We start from the raw sequence: 16,573 nt of genomic DNA, 5'->3' as shown, positions 1-16,573 counted from the left end.
CATTCTAATATAGCAATTTGGTGCTCAAGAAACATTATTATTATTATCAATGTTGAAAACAGTTGTGCTGCTTCATATTATGTGGAAAACGTTGATACAAGATTGATTACTGACCCCAAACTTCTGAATGTTAGTGTATATGTTATTGACCCAAATGTGGTTTAAATGTATTTTTTAAGAGACATTTTTCCATACCTTCTTCTTCTCTTCTGTACTGAGGTCTTTTGCCAGCACATAGGAGAGTTTTGAAAGAGCAGCTTCTGGGGTCATATCACCTCCAGCGATCACACCGGCGTCATACAGTTTCTGCAAATGAAAATTAAATTACACACTCCTGGAATCCACCCACATAAGGCCTTTCTTAAGCAAACTCCCAAACCTGGCCAGTTTCATATGTGCCTTTGACCGTGCCCCGGAGGCACTGGGTGCAGTTGATGATGATGACTCCTCTATCGGTCGCTTTTTTGATCTCATCCAGCAGGTCATCGCGGTCAGGAGCGTTACCGCAGCCGTAAGTCTCCAATACGATCCCGTCCATAGGAGGCTGCAAGAAGGCCTTGACCTGATGAGAGAATGAATCTCATTTTAAACATCTGAAACTTCCAAAAGTTCGGCTGAAAATTAAACTTCTGTCAGTATTTACTAAACATTGTAAAAATAATGAACATTGTTATGGACAGAATGAAGAGATTTGGGAAAAATGTGTGGCAAATAAAGGCAGACATAAGCACACGTCTTTACCGTATCAGTAGTGATTCCTGGGAATAGTCGCAGGACACCCACATTACTGTTCAATTCTGTGCTGACAGTGAATTTGTCTGATGGACCAGGTAGCACAATGTCCCGGTCAACTAAAGAGTAAGAAAATAAGCATAATACTCAAAATAACACTACAGCATCACTAATAAGGGAGTTGACATTCAATTTCAAGCAGTATCCTGTAATGTAACATAATATACTTATCTAAAAATTTAACTTTTTTCTTAGTCATTTGTGTATAGCTATTATTACAAATGCAGTTTTTATAAACTAATATTAATTTTGAGAGTACTTTTGAGAGTAATTGTGAGACTAATATTTGTACTTTGTAATTCATTTTTCTTCACACAGGATTATTAAAGTGAACAGCAAGTGATTAAAAATAATTTTAAAAAACATACTAAAACTAAAACCATAAACAACAACAACAAAAAAACATTTACATTAATTAAAATAAATATTTATATAATTAATAAAAATAAATAAAATGTAAAAAAAAAGCTTGCCAAGGCAACATTTTCATTTAGTTTACCTTGATGTACTAAAATAACTAAAATTAACTAAAACTAAAATTAAAATAACTAAAATTGAACTAAAAATTATTAAACACTGCATAGACATTAAAAAAAAAATAAGAAAAATGACAAAAAACACAACAAAAGTACTAAAAATGTAACTAAAAATTTAACTGATTATATACTGTATATATATATATATACACATGTATAAACTGTAATAGTATCTCAATGATACTAAAACAGCACTGCAAGTCAATCTTCCTCTATACATGCACATGCGTTTTATTAATGAAATACTATCAACTACCAATGGTGAACTTTTGGAATTTTTATTTCAAATATGGATAATATCTAATCAACATTTGTTACTTCACATGTTTGTGACTGCTTCTAAAAAGAGAAAAAATTTAAAGTGTAATCACCTGCTCACTTCAATGTCGTTCCAAACCATGAAATTAGTCTTTCACATTTCAAAAAAGATTCAAAAGCACCATACAGTACCATAAAAGTCACCTATATGACTCATGTCTATTACAAATCTTCTGAAATCAGATTTATGCGAGAAACATTCATTTAAGTGACAAACAGAAATCACATGGACCACTTTTTCAATACTTTGATGATGTTATTGCATCCTTTTTGGAGCTCAAAGGGATATTTCACCCAAAAATTAAAATTCTGTCATAATTTTCTTTCTTCTGCTGAACACAAAAGAAGATATTTTAAAGAATATGGGTAACCAAACAGTTGATGGTCACCATTGACTTCCATAGTATTTTCCCCCCATACTATGGAAGTCAGTGGGGCCCATCAACTGTTTGGTTACTCATTTTCTTCAAAATATCTTCTTTTGTGTTCAACAGAAGAAAGAAATTCATACAGGTTTCAGAACAACTTGAGTGTGAGTAAATGATGACAGAATTGTCATTTTTGAGTGAACTATCCCTTTAAAAGCCTCAGTTCCAAATCATGGTAATTGCATAGAAAAAGCTAACAGTATATACTGAATTTCTATGGCAAAAAACTTTTGCGTAAAGTTTCATTTTTTAGGAACACTAACTTATAAATAGACTCATATGTCACTATGGCCCGGTTTCACAGACAGGGCTTAGCCTAAGTCAGGATTAGGCCAATTAGGACATTTAAGTAGCTTTTATAAATGTTCACTAGAAAATAACATTACTGGTGTGCATCTTGAGACAAAACAATGGTACTGACATATTTTAAGATAAGCCAATGCAAGTTGCTTTTGGTTAAAACAGCTCAAACATGCATTTTACTCTAGGACTAGGCTTAAGCATTGTCTGTGAAACCGGGGGTAAGACATCTAAGATAAATGTTGGCAGAACTGTAATCACTTATGATGTCGACTTCAAGACTGGCTAATGGCCGCAGGTTTGGTGAGGTAAATGCGCCAAAGCTTTCAGCGTCCACCTTGGTGACACGATTGCCCCTGTACAGCTTTTGATAAAAATACAGGCAAACCTGTGAAGAAAGACACAAAGGGCTTTTTTCTGGTCCTTTACTAAATTTAAACTGTTTTATAATTATTTTTATAACAATAATAAGTATTATAAAATTATTACAATAAATTTATAATAAAGTATCTTCATTGGTATGGCGGAAACAAAATGTACTGCATAACATATAATCACCTCAAAGGACACTTAAAACCACATTTCATCAAATATTATTTCCAGTATTTTATTACAAACTATCTTCCATATTTTAAAGTGCCCCTATTATGGATTTTTGAAATTTACCTTTCATGTAGTGTGTAACATAGCTCTAAGTGAATGAAAACATCCTGCAAAGTCTGTTTAAATCTGAAAGTGCACCGTATATAAGTTATTGTCTCTCAAAAGTAAGAGTCGACTCAGAGTCAACTAAACGAGTCGTTTGTAAAACGAATCACAACGAAACATTAGCATATTGCCCGCCCACTTATTGCGCATGCAGACGCCAGGGAAAACTCATTTTTTCAACAGTACCACAGCAGTTCAATATTTTGGTGTGTTCCTGTCATTTTACTGACTGCTTCTCAAACCTCGGGGAGATTAACGCAGGATTCACAAAACGCTTGGTCTTAAAATATGGATCAGTGCCGTTTCTTTGGACCAGCTTGCTCCTCTGAATCTCAAACTGTAAGTATGATTAATAATTGATGTTTATATTTTCTAGCGATCGTTCAAAATTCGTAGTTTTGTATGTTATGTTGTGTAAAGTACACCCTTAGTTTGTCTCCTGCTAACTGGCTAACTCATGTTTCTGTAGTTCTGCTATTCAGATGTGGGTCCAATATTGTCTAAAAATGTGTCGATTAATGCAGCTTGTCTGTCTTATTACTTGGAGTAATGATCAAGGATGGAGCAGGACTTTTGTTTACAATGTGTATTGCATTATCGGCTATTTGTGCTTTTTTTTTTCAAACAAAACATTTTTTTCCTCTGTGTTTTTATTATTACAGTAGAGTGGAGCTCTATCTGTATTGTAATAGGATGTTAAGATGCTAGTCCGCGCTAACTAGTTGAAGTATTCTCTCTGTAAACGGTAAACACCCCTTGTAATGTCAAACAATGATATAGCCATTTTTCTTTGTTAATAGTTATGACGAAAAAGTCTGTACACATCTGGCCTAAATGTTTATCTTATATTAAGTTTTTTTTTTAGCTTCGCTTGGCATTCTGATACAGTTCCCATAGGCACACCTACATAAAGTATAACAGTGATGCTGCTATCATGTCTTATAAATAACTAAGGTGACACTTACCATATAGAAACGTCATACTCCAGTCGTGATTGCGAATCAGTTTATGGTTGATCAACTACCTCAGACATTTCATCGTCGGACTTGGGCTCGAACTGATATGGTAAAATCGATGCTATCTTTTCTGTCCATAGATTGTACAATGTCTTGCGAATTGATAGTTGTCATTCAGTTATGGCAATGGCCGCACGGTGCACGCAGTAGACCAATCACAAAGGATTGGGCCATCTGACCAATAAGACCAGTGTAGGCTCACGGAAAGGAGAGGTTTAGAGAGACTGACTCTCTGAACTCTGAATCGTTTACATAAGATTGAAAACTCAGGTGAAATGAAATGTATATTATGAGAAAACAAAAGTATTTGTTGACCTTGCATGCATGTAAACCTGTGGTAGGAGACTCCCAAAACAATATTAGGAACCTTAAAAAAGGCATAATAGGGGCACTTTAAAATAAAATTATTTAAATGTTAAAACTAATTAAAGGGTTAGTTCACCCAAAAATGACACATCTCACACTCAAGTTGTTCCAAATCTGAATTAAATCTGTTGAACACAAAGGAAGATATTTTGAAGAATATGGTTAACCAAACAGTTGTGGGGCACCATTAACTAAGTATGGAAAAAAAAGAAAAAAAAAAAAACTTTGGAAGTCAATAGGGCCCATCAACTGTTTGGTTATGAACATTCTTCAAAATAACTTCTGTGTTCAGCAGAACAAATAAAATCAATTCAGGTTTGGAACAACTTGAAGGCGAGTAAATGATGACAGAATTTTTGTTCCCTTTCAGTCGGTCACGTTCGACGTACGTCAGTAGTGACCGACGAATTGGGATATCGCTAGAGAGCCCTATCAGCTTCGAGTGAACTACAACAGGCCAATGAAGTTGGCGTGCGATATTTGCATAATGCGCACCGCCCCCGCCAGGTGGTATAAATAGGGGAGCAGATGCAATCGCACTCTGTCTTTTCGTTTCGGAGCCAACCTGTGTGTTCCTGCTGTTAGTCTGAGAGTGACTTCGCAAGCCTTTGAAGAGCTTTTGTTCTACAGTGCTGGCTTTATGGCACCTTACAGCGAGGCCGCGAGCTTCCCAGAGTGAGCTTCTCGAGCTGTTATACAGCTCTCAACTGCTGTTTTCACAGCATTATTTGCCCCGTTGGTTTGCGATTTGGGCCGGTTCCTCTGTGTGTGTGACTCAGGGAGTGAAAAGTGTACCTGCAGTCACATCGCGGCTGTTCCCTGTGTGCTTCGGCACAAAGAACAAGAGCTTCTAAAAGAGCTTCACAGACAGACACTGCGTCTTTTTCAAGACGTCATTCTGTCTGTGCGTTTCTGGAGGCGGTCGTTTCCTATCCTCACTGACGGCCACAATCACTTTCTCTCATGTCTGCTTAGCGTGCTGAGACTGTGTTTGTGGGTGGTTCATATTCTCTTGTAAAAAAAGAGAGCATGCCCACGTCGGCGCGTTGTTCGTCTTGCCTTTCTCGTAAGGGCTTGAGCGCTCAGCGCGCCGTGTGCCGTCGAGCTGCCGGCTGATAGCGCGCGTTGCCATGGCAACCCAGCGCGTTGTTCGGCGCTCTAGATGCGTGGTCGAGACTCGAGTGCCTCAAACGAGGTGGAGTCCCCTCACCTATTCCCCGATCTAGTTTCTCTTTCTGAATCAGAAAAGTACTACTTTTGGTGAATAAGCCAGGGTGACCAGAGGATCACAGTGGGGCATTACCTGCCGAGCCAATCTCCGTGGGCCCCCCACTCCTCTAGCGCATCGCAAACATGCTGTGACTGTGTTCGTGGGTGGTTTATGTTTGGTAAAAACATGGCCACGTCGGCGCTCAGCGCCGTGTGTCGTTCAGTTAGACGACCACGTTCACTCTCTCACATGGCTGGTAGCTTCTGGGTGGATTGCTGGTCCTTCTCATGGGGGACCTAGCATCTTAGTCAGGGCTCCAGCAGAGGATCAGATGTCGACTGCTACATTGGAGAGAGGGTTGTTGGGCTCTGGACATGAAGATGAGGCTGAGCGTCCCACGGTTGTGATGTGCTCATGCTGAATCAGATTCAGAGTTAACGACCATGCTTTCCCGGGCCCCTGGGGGCGTGGTGTGACGCGTACTCGCCTTGCCCCGCCCCCTGTCTTAGCCTGGACGTGCATGAAAAACTTGGCAGTTTAGAAGCCTTTCTTGGTGCCAAATATGGAACACCAAAAGGGTCATATCTGCATTAAGTTTTTTTCTCTCTCACTACCCTCTGTGGTGGGGTGGCAGTGCTACGGGCACACCACCTCTGCCCTGCATGGGTCTTGGCCCCCGGCAAGTCTGTGGAAGGCCAAAGCACTCATTGCATATGGGTAGTTCTGAGTCGGGGTTGAGCTACGCATGATGCAAGTCATAGCGCAGGCCCCTGGCCAGACAATGTCTACCATGGTGGTCCGGAAACACCCCTGGCTAGCCTTGCAGAGGTGTGTCATCGTCTAAGTACGCTTTCTCGATGCTCTCATCTCACAAGCTGGCCTAAAATCCAGCCCGCTCAGCCCGCAGCCAAGCCACTTGGCTAGCGAGAAGCGGTCCTGGAGAAACTGGTGACCTGGAGCTGAGGTAAACAGTTCTTCGGGAGACGATGCCCGCATCGCTCCCTCCCCGGAGGAGGGCCGGGTGGAGAATTTTGGTTTGTTCCGCCGCTGGCTCTCCGGAGACCAGCGGTGCCCACGGAGTAGAACTGTTTTCTGACCCTCCAGGTCCCAAGAGGGCGCGGCTGGCAGTGCGCGAGGCCCCACCTCGCCACTCTCAGCCCCCTCTCACTTCGCCAGCAGGTCCCAGTGTGTTGGTTGAGGCCGCCTCCCATGTGCCGTCTCCCATTCACACTGCCACCTTGCAGAGTCTGACCACACTACGGGCCGCTATGCCGTCCGAGTCGGGTCCAGCACTCTACCTCGCTGCCCCACGCCCGGTACGTCTGTGGTCCATTTGGTCCCGCTGGTTCGGTGTCTGGAAGCCTGGCTAGCGCTTTCCAGCCCGTCCCGCTGGCTCATTTGTACCATCAGACTCGGCTATGCGATTCAGTTCGCCCGGCGTCCCCCGGTGTTCAGGGGTGTCCATTACACTCGTGTGTCCCTGGACAATGCACCTGTTCTCTGGGCGGAGATTGCTGTCCTCCTGGCGAAGGATGCAGTCGAGCCGGTCCCTCCAGCCGATTTGAAGTCAGGGTTCTCCAGCCCCTACTTCATTGTACCCAAGAAGGGCGGTGGGCTACGGCCAATCCTGGATCTGCGTGTCCTGAATCGGTCCCTTCTCAGGCTGCCGTTCAAGATGCTTATGCAGAAGTGCATTTTCAAATGCATCCGTCCCCAGGATTGGTTTGCAGCGATCGACCTGAAGGACGCGTACTTTCATGTCTCGATTCTGCCTCGTCACAGACTCCTACGGTTTGCGTTCGAGGGTCGGGCATATCAGTACAAAGTCCTACCCTTCGGGCTGGCCCTGTCGCCCCGCGTCTTTACGAAGGTTGCGGAGGCGGCCATTGTTCCGCTCAAGGAACAGGGCGTTCGCATCTCAACTACCTCGACGACTGGCTCATCCTGGCCAGCTCGTGGGAGCAGTTGTGCGAACACGGGGACATGGTGTTAGCTCACCTCAGTCGGTTGGGTCTTCGGGTCAACTGGGACAAGAGCAAACTCTCCCCCGGGCAGAGGATCTCTTATCTCAGTAGGGAACTGGATTCGGTCGCCTGGACCGCGCGCCTCTCCGAGGAGCGCGTCCAGTCAGTGTTGACCTGCCTGAGTACGCTCAAGCGCAGGACGGCGGCCCCACTGAAACTCTTTCAGAGGCTCCTGGGGCATATGGCATCCGCAGCCGCAGTCATGCCGCTCGGATTGCTTCATATGAGGCCGCTTCAACACTGGCTCCGCGGCCGGGTCCCGAGATGGGCGTGGCAGCGCGGTACGTTCCGTGTCCCCGTGACACCGAACTGCTGTCGCACCCTCACCAAGTGGTCAGACTCTTCGTTCCTGCGGGCTGGAGTTCCCCTCGAACAAGTGTCCAGGCATGCTGTGGTCCACACAGATGCCTCTGCCACAGTGTGGGGGGCCACGTACAACGGGCATGCAGCATCGGGTCTGTGGACGGGGCCCCAACTGCATTGGCATATCAATTGCCTCGAGTTGCTAGCAGTACGTCTTGCACTGGGCCGCTTCCAGGAGCTGTTGACAGACAAGCACGTACTGGTCCGCTCGGACAACACTGCGGCCGTTGCGTACATCAACCATCAGGGTGGTCTACGCTCCCGCCGTATGTCGCAACTCGCCCGCCATCTCTTGCTATGGAGTCAGAAGCATCTGAGGTCGCTTCGTGCCATTCACGCCCCAGGCGTGCTCAACCGTGCAGCCGACGAGCTCTCACGGCAGCCTCCGCTTCCGGGCGAATGGCGACTCCGTCCCCAGGTGGTCCAGCTGATCTGGCAGCGCTTTGGCGAGGCACAGATAGATCTGTTCGCCTCCCGGAGACTGCCCACTGCCAGTTCTATTCCCTGACCGGCGGCACGCTCGGCATGGATGCCCTGGCAATCAGCTGGCCCCGGGGCCTACGCAAATATGCGTTTCCCCCAGTGAGCCTTCTCGCACAGCTCCTGTGCAAAGTCAGGGAGGACGAGGAGCAGGTCTTGTTAGTGGCTCCATACTGGCCCACTCGGACCTGGTTCTCGGACCTTACGCTCCTCGCGACAGCACCTCCCTGGCCCATTCCTCTGAGGAAGGACCTCCTGACTCAGAGACGGGGCACCCTCTGGCACCCGCGTCCCCACCTGTGGAAACTCCATGTGTGGTCCCTGGACGGGACGCGGAGGTTCTGAGTGATCTCCCGCAAGCGGTCGCAGACACCATCACTTCCGCTAGAGCTCCTTCTACGAGGAACCTCTATGCGCTGAAGTGGAACCTATTCGTCGAATGGTGTTCCTCTCAACCAGAGCGAGAGGACCCCCGATCATGTTCGGTCAGAACCGTGCTTTCCTTTCTGCAAGAGGGCCTGGAGCGAAGGCTGTCTCCCTCCACCCTCAAGGTGTATGTTGCCGCTGTCGCCGCACATCACTATGCAGTTGATGGTAAATCGCTAGGGAAGCACGATCTGATCGTCAGGTTCTTGAGGGGGGCGAGGAGACTAATCCTCCCTGGCCCCCCTCTGTACCCTCTTGGGATCTGACCCTGGTTCTTACATCTCTCCGGGGTCGTCCCTTCGAGCCTTTGCAATCAGTCGAGTTAAAAGTACTGTCCTAAAGACCGTCCTCCTGGTTGCATTGGCCTCGCTCAAGAGGGTAGGGGACCTGCACGCATTTTCGGTTGACGAATCGTGCCTGGAATTCGGGCCCGGTGACTCTCACGTTATCCTGAGACCCCGGCCTGGATATGTGCCCAAGGTTCCTACCACTCCCTTTCGAGATCAGGTAGTGAACCTGCAAGCGCTGCCTTCGGAGGAGGCAGACCCAGCCCTAGCTTTGCTCTCTCCCGTCCACGCTCTGCGCCTGTACGTGGACAGAACGCGAAGCTTTAGGACCTCAGATCAGCTCTTTGTCTGTTACGGAGGCCAGCAGAAGGGAAAGGCTGTCTCCAAGCAGAGGATGGCCCACTGGATAGTGGACGCCATCGCCCTGGCGTATGAGTCCCAGGGCGTGCCTTGCCCGCTCAGGTTGAGAGCCCACTACACCAGAGGAGTGGCCTCTTCCTGGGCGCTGGCGCACGGCTCCTCGCTGACAGATATCTGTAGAGCTGCGGGCTGGGCGACACCTAACACGTTCGCTAGATTCTATAGCCTTCGTGTAGAACCGGTATCTTCCCGTGTACTCGCTTCCACCAGCCGGTAGACGCGAAGAGCCCGTTCTAGTGTCGGCTTGCAATGCCACTCCCGCCCCCTGGGCCGGATACGTGCATCCTTTTTACACCAGTTGAGTTCCCCGCTTGGCGAACCCTGTCGAGTTCCTCCGCCTCCCCCTTCGGCTCGGACATTGCGGAGTGTCTGATGCCAGGCCAAACCTCCGTCACCGACGTTGACGTTTGGCTGGGTTCCACATGTCGTGACCCCTCCACGTGAGCGGTCCCATGTGTGTATTTGTCCACGGTCAACTCCCTACGGCGAGCCCGTGTCTTTCCCTAGCAGAGCCAGCTCTGCTGTCACCTGTCAGATGAGTCTCCCCCCTACCCAGGTGGAGCCATCCCAGGGACTCCATATGCGTACTGCCCACGGCCAGTCCATATGTGTACTCTCCACGTAAATTCCTCCCCTACAGGTGGGTAGTGGTCTCCGCAGCGTCCCCTACGGGTTCGCTTCCCCAGTGTAGTCTAGTTTACTTAGTGGGTATATCGGAACAGCAGTAGACTCTCTCGGCGTAAGCTCGCCCCCTTCCCCGTCCCACTGGTGCGCCGGGTGGCTAGAGCTTGCGCTGGGCACTGGAAGGGGTTCATACTGTGGCGCTTTATTTGGGATCCCAATTCGTCGGTCACTACTGACGTACGTCGAACGTGACCGACTGAAAGGGAACGTCTCGGTTACGTATGTAACCCTCGTTCCCTGAAGGAGGGAACGGAGACGTACGTCCCGTCGCCACAGTTGCTGTACCCTCGCTGTAGTGCAGACTAGGTTGTCTCCTCAGCGAAAAACAGAGTGCGATTGCATCTGCTCCCCTATTTATACCACCTGGCGGGGGCGGTGCGCATTATGCAAATATCGCACGCCAACTTCATTGGCCTGTTGTAGTTCACTCGAAGCTGATAGGGCTCTCTAGCGATATCCCAATTCGTCGGTCACTACTGACGTACGTCTCCGTTCCCTCCTTCAGGGAACGAGGGTTACATACGTAACCGAGACGTTTTTGGGTGAACTAACCCTTTCATAATGAAATTCTGAATGAAAACTATTTTATAACTGCAGACCTAACATCCTCCAAAACACCACAAATATTGGACGGTATCTTTCACATACTGCATTTGTAACGGCTACAAAGGCGTCACTTGCAGAGAATAAAAAAATAAACTCACCTCAGGGATGATAAACTGTCCTGCTAACAACAGCGCCCCCAAGAGGTTGTCCCTCCCATCATTCCTCAACTCATAGATGGGCACCTGCAACATATAAGGTGGTTGTGAAGCTAATAGTGAAGTTAACACGATGCGTCTTTTGATGACCACTAGTTAAAGGGTTAGTTCACCCAAAAATGAAAATTCTGTCATTAATTACTCACCCTCGTGCCGTTTTACACCCGTAAGACCTTCATTGATCTTCGGAACACAAATTAAGATATTTTTGTTTAAATCTGATGGCTCCGTGAGGCCTACATAGGGAGCAATGACATTTCCTCTCTCAAGATCCATTAATGTACTAAAAACATATTTAAATCAGTTCATGTGAGTACAGTTGTTCAATATTAATATTATAAAGCGACAAGAATATTTTTGGTGTGCCAAAAAAAACAAAATAATGACTTATATAGTGATGGCCGATTTCAAAACACTTCTTCAGGAAGATTCGGAGCATAATGAATCAGCATGTCAAATCATGATTCGGATCGCGTGTCAAACTGCCAAACTGCTGAAATCACGTGACTTTGGCGCTCCGAACTGCGGATTCGACACGCTGATTCATTACGCTCCGAAGCTTCCTGAAGCAGTGTTTCACTAAATCACTAAATAATTTTTTTTGGCGCACCAAAAATATTCTTGTTGCTTTATAATATTAATATTGAACCACTGTACTCACATGAACTGATTTAAATATGTTTTTAGTACATTAATGGATCTTGAGAGAGGAAATGTCATTGCTCCCTATGTAGGCCTCACGGAGCCATCGAATTTAAACATAAATATCTTAATTTGCGTTCCGAAGATTAAACGAAGGTCTTACGGGTGTGGAACGACATGAGCGTGAGTAATAAATGACAGAATTTTCATTTTGGGGTAAACTAACCCTTTAAATGTTAATATTAGAGGTAACTTTAAAAGTGGTCCTAAGCCCTATTCGGACGGGACAAGTTTTCTAAATGACGTTTGAGTTACAATTCTTATCACTCGACATCTCCATGTTTATCACAGAGATGGGAGTGTGTGTGTGTGTGTTCTGGATGTGGGCGTTACAGAGGCTCACATGCTGTATTTACATGTATCATCTATGACGTATATATCTTTTAATCCATTATTTATTAATATAATTTTTATTTATTATTAAAACCCCATTTAAGTAAACTTCACGAGTTGTACAAGCAGCTGTTTATAATAAACCCACATATGTCAGCAGTGAAATCTAGTATCTTACTCTTTCTTATTTGACACTGAAATTAAAATTTGGCGCCTTCGCAATTTGGCTCTATTTTTTAGTTTTATCATGTATTATTTCATGTATTATTATTATTTTTTACTATCCACATTGAAGTGAAATAGAGTACCTCAGAGATGACGTGTTTTTGTATACAAAACCTGGAAGCAAGTTAGCATTTTAGGACTTCTGTTTCCATCGCCCTGAAGTCAATGGGTTTTTTTAATGAGTTTTTGCTAAATCGCCTGAAATAAGGTCTGTGGTTAACAAAGCCTCTAAATATTTTCACGTTTTGATCTATGACATAAAACATATCAGTTATAACCCACTTGTGATTTTTTTAAATCTTTATTGTGTCTTAAAAACGGTGGTTGCTAACAAGTTGCTAAAAGGGACTACTTCCTTTGGCGGGGACTTTAGACTTCATCGACTTGAAATTGATACCGCCATAGCTAATGCTTCTGAGATGGTAAGCACGTTTTTTTTCTGGGTGAATTGGCAAATGGTATGCAAACACAGTATACAATCAAACATAACACAGTGAAAGATAATCTTTAAAGTTTATTTGAGGCACAATGATCAAGCATAAGAATTTTTAAATGCAAAGAAAATAATATTAAGGTTTATATAAACTAACAAAATAATAAACAAATAAATAAAACATTATTAACAGATAAAAGATAAAAATATCTCAGAGAGGCACGCATAAACAAAATTATTTTCTAACATTTTTGGACAAAACGAATGGACAGAATTTCTCATGAAAAAGTGGATAAGTATTCATACACAGCGCAGATCATAATCAGCGAGCATGTTTTTAAATAAAGTTGTTTTTTAAATAAAGTTTGAGGAAGCTTGGTGGTGGTGACGATGATCCGCGACCATGGTGTGCTGTAGTCCGTTTATAGCCTACTGTTAGCTTTTTATATCTGACAACTTTATTTAGGCTTCAAAATGTAGAAATGTTGTGTTAACTTGTAAAGATTATCTTGATAGACAAAACGTGTAAGTGTCATAACCCTTTGTTAAACACAGAGCTTATTTTTTGCGATTTTCCAAAAGTCTATGGGAAAAATGCATAGGCTTTCGATTGAGGGAACCCGTGCGCTGCTAACTTCCGGGTTGCCTACAAAAACACATCTCTGAGGTACTCTATTAAAGTATAGCCTACAGAAGATGGGGGTGCCAAGATAGCAGCGGTGTGAATGATCATGTTTTATACGTGTCTAAGTAATTTGAGCAAACTGAAATTTGAGTATGTAGTAGGGATGCACCGATACCAATACCAGTATAGGTATCGGGCTCGATACCAAGCTTGTGTACTTGTACTTGTAAAAATACCCCCGATACCAAAGACCAATACCTCGCATGACGTAACTGACGTAACCTGCACAGAGACACCGGCGGCAGCAGCAAAAACAATGTCAGCCTCAGAGGTGTGGAAATACTTCAAAATTAATGATGACAACACACACATTGCGAACTGCATGCTTTCTATCACAATTCGTTATTGATTAGTGAAGGCGGGATAGGCGGAATCGCGCTGAATATGCCCTTTTCACAATGACGTCAGTTAACTTCCGCCTATCTGCAAAGCAGTGGATCTGTTGTTACGTCTTACCTTCGTGCTGGCGACATCTCAGGAAAATGCTTTAATAACTTTAAACGCGAACTGTTTATGTCAAGAATTTACACAGTCAGCTTCTTTTGGTAACGTTATTTATTATTTCCTTTCTGTAACTGCCTTGCTTAGGGTTTCCGCGAGCAGAAACTTTAGCAATGTTGCGTCCTTGAATTGCTGTCAGAGTTGCGTCCACACAAATCTGTTAGCCTATTTGGAATAACAAGAATATTGTCTTTAAAAACAAATCTTTATTTTTAGAAATTGGTAGGCTATGATAACGGTATTGTTTCTTGTGAGAATTATTCATGAGTAATGGACACCTGAAAGTAGCACATCCACATATAATAGGCTACTCTGAAGAATTAATGGTGTGAAGATTTTAGATCATTTTACATCATACCAGTTGTAAATGACCATTAAATTCCCAATCTCTGAAGTAGGCCGTCATCTTTACCTCCAACCATAGAGGGCAGTGTTGCCATAGAATACCTGAGAAAGGCTTTCACAAGAAAGGACTTTATTATTGAAAATGTTACTTAAAAAAAAAAACAAAAAAAACAAAAAACATTTTGTTTGTTTTGGTTGACTAATAATTCTCGCTGCATACTTAATGTGGACATTGTATTCTTATTTGTTTTACAAGAGTGTTTACATTTTTTACCACACATGCCTTTATTTGGAAGTCTGGAAAAGGAAGTGCAGCGGCACCCTGTGTGTACATTGGCGCACTTTTTACGTGAAACATCATTCTGATTTAATGTTACCAGAGAAAGGATGAACTTTTGGGTACACACTGTACAAATGTTTGTTTAAAAAGGTTTCTTTCTACATCTTAGCTCCTGGCTGAAGGGCACAAGGTACCGTTTTAATTTTATGTTGTGTGGTAAACTTTGAAGGACTTTGAAGTGTTTATTTTATTGATCTCTTTCATTTGCTAATGTTGTTAGGCACAGTTTAGTATTGCCTCGTCAGTGTTTCTCTTGATTTGCACTCCAAATAGACTGTTTACAGTAAATCAGCACTTTATTTGGTAATTTTATATAATTAATGTTTTTCTCTCTAAATTGAGATCGTCAGTTTCACCAAAATTAATTCATTGTTAACTCAGGTGTTTCATATAACGTAGTTAACATCGCACTCTAAAGGGAGATTGTTGTAATTAAAACAATTCATAAAATCATATAGGTTATTACATTAGCCTGTATACTAAAATGTGATTTATTGTCACATTATTTATGGTGTAAGCCAATTAATTGCAAATGTATTCATTTATAGGTTTATGGATATTTGTATACAATTAGCAGGCAGATGTCTAATATTGTTTGTTTGTTTGTTTTTATTCAGCTCTTACGGTGTTTTTGGAAATTAAATTCTTTATAAACATCAGTTCCTGAGAGTAAATTGCATCTGTTCAGCCGGGAATGCTACACTAGTTTAAACTGAACTGGTGCAATATATTAAGATTGTATAATTTGTAAGAAGTGTATTGAAAATACAAAACGGAAGTATGTGTTCATTTAATGTTATTCCCTGGAGAAATAATTTTATTTAATTCATTTAATGCAGCTATAACAATGAGTACTGTTGTAAATCCTCTGTGTCGCATACAAAAAGTCTTGTTCTACAATAAAGAGATGAATGACGGGTTTTTTTTTTTTTTTTTTACTAATAAAAATACCATGTACAGGAGTCAGTTTTTACAACATTAACAGTCTTCATGTAGAAATAGTATTATATTAAACACAATTTTTATTATTATGTATGTCATTATGTTGATCTTCATTGTACATACAGGCACTAAAATACGTAGTAGCTACATTAAACATTGAATGAAAAGTTTTTTCTGCACGTAAATGTCGGAAACGTGTGTTTGTTTCACAAATACTGACAAATATAAACAGCTTCATCTGCAATAAAGTTTGCACGTTACTACGGGCAGCAGAAAGTGTACGGCTTCAGTGCTCCGTATTCAACTCCTCCGACTTCAAGCAGCAAATCTCTCCGATCGGTAAGTTCGTTTGAGATCCGCCAAACACCTCGCCTTGAATTTACATGAAATTAAAAAAATAATCAAAATAACAGAAGATCTGACACAACGGACGAGGGAGGCACGGAATAAACTGGCGCTGGTAAGTCAAGCCAGGAAAGATGGAAAACGAGCTGGGTTCAAGGGATCGTTTGCCACGGAAAGAAGATTACAGCGGATAATATGTGAATTATGTTAACGTTTGCCCTTTACCTTTTTGAGGACTAAAAAAAAAAAAACCTGACCTATCCACAAGCACAGCTGTAACCTCTTTGCAAAGACTGTGTCCTGCTGTTCTCCCATGGCATTTCCTTTTGAATACAGTAGTTACTTTAGCCTATAGATTTTGGTATTTTCTATGGCCATTTATACGGAAGCCCTAAACGGCCATGGATTATTATTTTTGTTTTTCTATCTTGTTTTCTCGTGATCACGACTTAATTTCTGCTCTAAATTACACAAATGTGCCAACAGGTGTCAGTATATTACCAAATATAACTGATGGGGTGTGGTAACGTACAGTTCTGGCGGCCATGGGCAGGAATTGGGGGGCCTGCTGTCTCCCTTCACCTGTTCTCCAGCTCCATGTCC

At 43.4% G+C, this 16,573-nt stretch overlaps 1 protein-coding gene across 3 annotated transcripts in view; it reads right to left on the bottom strand.

Moving 5' to 3' along the window:
- LOC127512278 (L-asparaginase 1-like) overlaps positions 1 to 16,573 on the bottom strand; it is a 172,063-nt gene that overhangs the window by 131,019 nt on the left and 24,471 nt on the right. For all 3 annotated transcript variants that reach the window (XM_051893053.1, XM_051893054.1, XM_051893052.1), the window contains exons 5-9: positions 11,063 to 11,146; positions 2,636 to 2,762; positions 742 to 851; positions 380 to 562; positions 196 to 306 (exon numbers count right to left, since the gene is read on the bottom strand). In XM_051893053.1, the coding sequence (XP_051749013.1) occupies positions 196 to 306; positions 380 to 562; positions 742 to 851; positions 2,636 to 2,762; positions 11,063 to 11,146 (615 nt within the window). The remainder of the gene's footprint in view (positions 1 to 195; positions 307 to 379; positions 563 to 741; positions 852 to 2,635; positions 2,763 to 11,062; positions 11,147 to 16,573) is intronic.

This window comes from Ctenopharyngodon idella, chromosome 5 (genome assembly GCF_019924925.1).
Source record: "Ctenopharyngodon idella isolate HZGC_01 chromosome 5, HZGC01, whole genome shotgun sequence".
Lineage (NCBI taxonomy): Eukaryota > Metazoa > Chordata > Actinopteri > Cypriniformes > Xenocyprididae > Ctenopharyngodon > Ctenopharyngodon idella.
This window is presented reverse-complemented; position numbering and strand designations above follow the sequence as displayed.